Source organism: Solanum stenotomum, unplaced genomic scaffold (assembly GCF_019186545.1).
Source record: "Solanum stenotomum isolate F172 unplaced genomic scaffold, ASM1918654v1 scaffold36650, whole genome shotgun sequence".
NCBI lineage: Eukaryota > Viridiplantae > Streptophyta > Magnoliopsida > Solanales > Solanaceae > Solanum > Solanum stenotomum.
In genome coordinates, this window is record NW_026034024.1 from 82,198 (window position 1) to 89,106 (window position 6,909).

Consider the following 6,909-nt stretch of genomic DNA (forward strand, 5'->3'; position numbering starts at 1 on the left):
GTGGCCTCCGCAGGTGGCACCTGCACTTCTGAAAATCTGCATTCTTGTCTATCTAGGATACGGGGTATTACATCCTAGTTCCCATCTGCTACAACCTAAACATTTCCCCCAACCAAATTTTATATTCTTCCAGGTGCTGCTACCAGTTTTAAGATGTTTGTCCATTGAGGTAATGTTCGTGTTTCTAGTGTACTTCTTGATTAGTACAGTGGCCCAAAGCGCCGTAGGATTTTTATAGAGTCTCCAGGCCAGCTTGGTTAGGATAGTATTATTTTTAAGGCTACTCTTTTGTACTCCCAGGCATCCAGCCTTTTTATCAGACGCGACTGAGCTCCAATTAAGAAAATAAAGTTTCTTTTTTTTCGCTCATGGTACCCCAAATGAAATTCCGCTGGACCCTATCTATATGGTTGGTAATGTTCGCTAGGTATATTGCATAATGTTGGTTAGCCATATGGCTAAGAGTGGAAGTCACAAGGGTTGTTCTTCCAGCCATGTTTAAGAATTTTACTTTCCACCCTGCGAGTTTTTCCTGAAGGTTATCCGTGATGAATTGGAAATCTCTCTTGGTAGGTCTCTTATGAAAGATAGGGAAACCTAGGTACTTTCTAAAAGATTTACTGGTTTTATCCCTGCAATGTTGGTAATCTCATTAGTTATATTGTCTCCACACTTCTTTGAGAAAATGATTTTTGATTTTTGGCTGTTGATTTTTTTACTAGACCAATTATAGAAAGCACTCATAATATTGACTAGGGTGCGACTACTGTCTATGCTAGCCTGTGACATCAGGACCAAATCATCCGCAAAGAAAAGATGGGACATGTGGGGGTTATTCCTACTAATTTTCAAAGGTTCCCAAATTTTCTTGGCCACTGCATGTTCTATTTGGTGAGAGAGGACTTCCATGAAGAGAATAAAAATATAGGGAGACATTGGATCTCCTTATCGAAGACCCTAGTAGGCTCGAAGAAGTCAGTCCGAGTACCGTTAACTAGGGCAGCCACCTTGCTGGTAGAGATGCATGACATTATGAGGGATATGATGCTCTTAGGGAAGTTAAAATATTTTAGGGTGTGGTGAATGAAAAACCATTCCATTCTGTCAAAAGCTTTTTCTAGATCAATTTTTGCAAGGAAGCTACCCATTTTTCCTTTCTTTTTCCCTAGGTAGGAGACTTCTTCTTGAACTATGGTGGCATTATTTGCTGCCTGCCAATTTTTAAAGAAGTTGGTTTGGCATGGGCCTATAAGCCTATCCATATGGATCATAAGTCTTCTAGCAATGGATTTTGTAATGAACTTGTAAGAGGTATTGCAAAGACTTATAGGTCTGAAATTCTTAAGGGATGTAACATTCTTGCATTTGGAATAAGACAGACATGAATTAGATTGGGGTCGTCTAGGATATACCTCTATTGAAGGTTTCCTGGCAATGGGCTATGACAGAAGGTCCAGCTATATGCCAGTACTTTTGGTAAAAGAAGGGATGTAGGCCATCCTGCCCAGGCGCTTAGTGAGGATGGAAGGAGTAGACTATGGTTCTAACTTCCTCCGCAGAGGGAATTGCTTCAAGTAGGGCATGGTCTTCAGTTTTTAATGATGCTTGCCCCATCCCGAGGTTAAGAAGGACAGATTGGTCATGGCTCGAGGAGAAGTGAGTCTTGTAAAAAGAGAACGTGTGACTGATGATCCCTTGGTTGTCACATATCCAAGCCCCTTTCTCCAGTTGGAGGGATAGAATATTATTTCTCTTCCTATGGTTTAGGATACTACTGTGTAAAACCTAGTGTTTGGATCTCCGGATTGAAGCCAGTTTATTCTCGACTTTAGCTTCCAAAACTCCTCTTCCTTTTTTAGGATACAATCAAAGTCGGCTATAATGTGTTGTTCCAGGTTAAATAGGAAAGCACTTATAGGGTAGTTTGGGGAATTGTGTATGCCACAAAGTCTTTTCAAGATGGTTTTCTTTTGATGAAAGATATTCCCAAAAGTAGATTTATTCCAACTGGAGACATTGGTTTCAAAAGTGGCGATGGATTCAATGAGCTTGGAGGAACTGTCCCAGGCATCTTTAATAATGTTGCTAAGATCGGGGTGGGAGGTCCACATTGTTTCAAAATGAAAAATACGCTTGCCCTTCGGAGTCGTGTTTCTTGTAAGGGACAGCAATATGAGACAGTGGTCGGAGTGGGTCCTTGGAAGGTGGATTACCTGTGCATCCGGGAAGCTTAGGAGCCAGTCCTTAGTTGCAAAGAAATGGTCCAGACGTTCAAAAATAAGAGCTTTATTGTTTTTAAATCTATTGTTAATCCAAGTGTACTTGTTGCCCTTAAAACCTAGGTCAATAAATTTACAATAGTTTATTACGTCCCAAAAAGTGTTACTACAGGTGTTATTATTGACAACAAGAGACTGCAATTTTAGGAAGTTTTATTTTAGTAATATTTATTTGCTGTTCTTTATATGTATTCTACCTAAAGTAGAATTCTACCAAAAATAGATTTCTAGGTTTATTCTTTGTTGTATAAATACATGTATTAGTACAATGCATAAAAACATGAACGACAGATTTCTTTATGTAAGCCTGCAACCTTGTTCAACATGGTATCAGACTTAAATCCTATGGTTCCATCCACTTCCGTAACTCAATCGAATAACCTTGCACCGCAAATCATAGTCCAACAGGACAATTCTGTTTTTCCCACTGGGATAGTTCTTGACGAAACGAATTATCCTTTATTGTCACAGGTAATGGAGATGCGTATTGGAGCAAGAAACAAAGTTGGATATCTTACCGGCGAATTGACCAAACCATCACCAACTGATCCAACGTATGGCACATGGATCACCAAAAATCACAAAGTTCGAAGTTGGCTTATTGATTCAATAAGCCCGCATCTGATGCAAAGATTTATTCGCCTGGCAACCGCTCAAGAGATATGGGAAGCTGCTTCAAAAACATTCTATGATGGATTGGATGAGACTCGCTTGTTTGAACTGAATCAACAATCTTTCACTGCCAAGCAGAATAGTCGACCTTTGTCTACCTATTATAACGAACTCATTGCAATTTTTCAAGAATTTGACCATCGGACAGCTTCACAAGAGAGATCAGTGGAAGGGATTGTACAGTTACATTCCGTGGTGGCTAGGCTTCGAGTTCACATAATTCTAAGTGGACTTGATTTGGAATTTGATCAAGTTCGTGGTGAGATTTTGCGAAAAGATCCAAAATTGGATTTGGAAAGCTGTTATGCGTATGTAAGGAGAGAAGCACAACAAAGACAAATCATGGGAAGTTCTAGACCAGTCCTGAAAGTTCAGCCATGGTGGTTCAACGTGATACACAAAAGAGTCGAAGTATTTCATCATCTGGAAAAACAAATAACTTTGTTTGCAATCATTGTGGTGAAAAAGGGCACACCAAATAGCGCTGCTTTGAGATTATTGGATATCCAGAATGGTGGGATTTTTCAAAAAAACCACGAAAGAACTTGATTGGCAGAGCAAAAATAGCCATACAAGGAGAACAATCACAACCTATGGCCAATGTGGCTCAACCAGGTAACTTTGGTAAGGTTGATGTTTTTTCTATCACTTCCAAGGAAAATACATGGATTATTGACACAGGAGCATCCGATCATATGACTAGAGACTCTAATAAGTTACAAACTATTCACCCATTCTCGCAACAAGTTATTTCTACGGCTAATGGAAATACTTGTAATATAACGGGGGAGGGTTCTATTAAATTGTCTAGTACTTTGACTCTTGAAACTGTTTTGGTGGTGCCTTCACTCCAAAACAATTTGTTGTCTGTATGCCAAATTACTTCATCTCATAACTGTACTGTTACTTTTTGGCCCTTATTTTGTATCTTTCAGGACATTCTGACCCGGAAGACTCTTGGTTATGGTGTTAAATGGGGAAAGCTATACTATCTAGAGTTGGATGAGAATACAGAGCATAATTTTGGGCAGGCATGTCATACAAGTGGAGTTGAAAAGGCTAAAGAAAAAATATGGCTATGGCATAGGAGACTAGGACACATCTCTTTTGGTTATCTTAAGACACTTAGGCCAAGTTTGTTTGCTGATTTAGATGTTTCAGATTTCCAATGTAATATTTGTGAACTAGCAAAAAGCCATCGAATTCCTTATTTTCCAAGTTTGAATAAATGTTCAGAACCTTTCATTGTTATACATTCTGATATTTGGGGTCCAGCAAGGATCCCCCTCTATTTCAAAAGCTCGATATTTTATCACTTTTATCAATGAATGCACTAGAATGACATGGGTGTCTTTACTTTACAAGAAGAGTGATGCATTTAAAGCATTTAAGGAATTTTACAATATGGTGCATACTCAATACCAAAGGAAAATTTGAATTTGGCAGTCTGACAATGCTAGGGAGTTTATTGATGGTTCATTCGGAGAATATCTTAGTCAGTTGGGGATACGACATCATACTTCATGCACATATACACCGCAACAAAATGGTTTAGTAGAAAGAAAGAATAGACAAATTTTGGAAGTAGTTTGTGCCTCTCTTTTTGGTATGAACATGCCTCACTTTTATTGGGGGGAAGCAGTAAAGTCGGCTATTTATCTTATCAATCGAGCCCCTTCCCGGGTTATTGACTTTCAAACCCCTCAACAAAAGCTAAAGTCATTTTGCACGATAGGCCATCTGCCGAACCTTGAACCTCGAGTTTTTGGATGTACAGTTTATGTCCATATTCCAAAAGTCTTAAGAGGTAAATTGGATCCCTGTGCAAAAAGATGTGTGTTTGTTGGGTATTCAGACTTCCAGAAAGGGTATCGGTGTTATGATCCTCAGAATAAGAAGTTGTATGTTACATTAGATGTCTCCTTTCATGAGAACGAACCTTATTATGGAGGGGGAGTTTCCAGTTCAACTCTTTATGAGGAGAATGTGAGTGAAGCACTTAAGCCGAACAAGCAAGATACTGGAATTCCACTGGACCAAGGTGAGTTCTTAGACTTGGAAGAATTGCAAGGGAGATTGAGTAAGAATACACATGTAATTGAAGAGATTTTCTCGGATCCTATCGAGTCTCCAGTTTTTCCAAATCTATCTGAGAGGGATGAAGCATCGATGCATAATGAAGATGTCGTAGAAGACCCCATATTAACACCATCAGCTGAAGAGTCCTCACAGAATGTTCAAGAAGATATTACACCTCAGGTAATTCTCAATACTCCTTCTCAATTACCATCAAGATTAAATAGGGGTGTCCCTGGAAAACAATATGAACCTGATCTTAGAACCAAGGCCAAATATCCAATTAGTAACTATATCTCAAGTCATAGATTATCGGATTCATATGCTCTAACTGTTAATCAATTATCCAAAGTATCTATTCCTAGTAGTGTGCAGGATGCATTAACAGATCCAAAATGGACCAAGGCAATGTATGAAGAGATGGAAGCCTTNTCCAAAGTATCTATTCCTAGTAGTGTGCAGGATGCATTAACAGATCCAAAATGGACCAAGGCGATGTATGAAGAGATGGAAGCCTTGCAAAGAAACTTAACTTGGGACTTAGTTCCGCTGCCAAGAGAAAAAAAGACAATTGGTTGTAGATGGGTATATACTGTGAAACTTAATGTAGCTGGAAGCATTGATAGATACAAGGCGAGGCTAGTTGCGAAGGGTTATGCTCAGAAGTATGGAGTTGATTACCAAGAAACGTTTGCACCAGTAGCCAAGCTCAATACTATTTGTATTCTTATATCTATTGCAGTGAATAAAGATTGGCCTTTACGACAATTTGATGTAAAAAATGCCTTTCTAAATGGTGACTTGGAGGAAGAAGTATACATGGAGTTTCCACCAGGCATTAAGCAAGGAACAATGCATAAAGACAAATGATGCAAACTGAAAAAATCACTTTATGGGCTAAAACAGTCGCCTAGAGCTTGGTTTGGGAGGTTAGCTTCAGAGATGAAGTTTGTTGGTTACTGGCAAAGTAACTCTGACCATACTTTGTTTATTAAACAAAATGAGGGAAAGGTAACATCATTGATTGTATATGTAGATGCTATGGTATTAACTGGTGATGACCCCGAAGAAATGGAGAAACTACAACAATACTTAGCGACCAAGTTTGAAATGAAAGACTTAGGACAACTGAGATATTTCCTAGGTATTTAAGTGTCAAGGTCGAGACAGGGAATCTCTCTTTCCCAGCGAAAGTATGTATTGGATTTATTGACAGAAACTGGAATGCTTGATTGCAAACCAGCTGAAACACCGATGGAGATGAACCAACAACTTGGAATTTCTTTTGTGCAACAATTAACAGACAAAGTTTGTTATCAGCGGCTAGTGAGGAAGTTGATCTATCTAACTCATACTAGACCGGATATTGCATATGCGGTAAATGTGGTGAGCTAGTTTATGTATGCTCCAAGTATAGAACACATGAATGCAGTCCATAGGATCCTAAGGTATTTGAAAAATGCTCCTGGAAAAGGGTTGAGGTACTCAAAGAATGAAGCACCAACTGTTGAAGGCTACACCGATGCTGACTGGGCTGGAGATCGCTCAACCAGGAGATCGACTTCAGGTTACTTCACATTTGTTGAAGGTAATCTTGTTACCTGGAGAAGTAAGAAACAAAAAGTTGTTTCTCGATCAAGCGCAGAAGCGGAATTTCGAGGTATGACGCATGGTTTATGTGAACTATTATGGATCCAAAGAGTTCTGCGTGATCTTGGAGTTGAAAGTGCTGGACCTATGAAGTTGTTTTGTGATAATAAATCTGCAATTCAAATAGCACAATCCAGTTCAACATGATCGCACTAAACACGTCGAAGTGGATCATCATTTCATTAGAGAAAAACTTGATCAGAAGATCATCCAGTTTCCATATGTAAAGTCT

The 6,909-nt window shown here is 39.1% G+C and overlaps 2 protein-coding genes across 2 annotated transcripts; both read left to right on the forward strand.

The window, feature by feature from the left end:
- The first annotated feature begins 2,603 nt into the window (after positions 1–2,603).
- On the forward strand, positions 2,604–3,500 carry LOC125852543 (uncharacterized). The gene has a single exon (XM_049532267.1). It carries the CDS (start codon positions 2,604–2,606, stop codon positions 3,498–3,500), a length of 897 nt encoding a protein of 298 aa, XP_049388224.1.
- A 2,469-nt stretch (positions 3,501–5,969) lies between these two features.
- On the forward strand, positions 5,970–6,422 carry LOC125852544 (uncharacterized mitochondrial protein AtMg00810-like). Its single transcript, XM_049532268.1, has 2 exons — positions 5,970–6,171; positions 6,244–6,422. Exons 1-2 carry the CDS (start codon positions 5,970–5,972, stop codon positions 6,420–6,422), a joined length of 381 nt encoding a protein of 126 aa, XP_049388225.1.
- Positions 6,423–6,909: the final 487 nt, after the last annotated feature.

Coding starts and splice junctions, on each gene's coding strand:
- LOC125852543 (XM_049532267.1), top strand. CDS start 2,604: ATGGTATCAGACTTAAATCCTATGGTTCCATCCACTTCCGTAACTCAA.
- LOC125852544 (XM_049532268.1), top strand. CDS start 5,970: ATGAAGTTTGTTGGTTACTGGCAAAGTAACTCTGACCATACTTTGTTT. Junction 6,172..6,243: donor ACAACTGAGATATTTCCTAG/GTATTTAAGTGT, acceptor ATTTATTGACAG/AAACTGGAATGCTTGATTGC.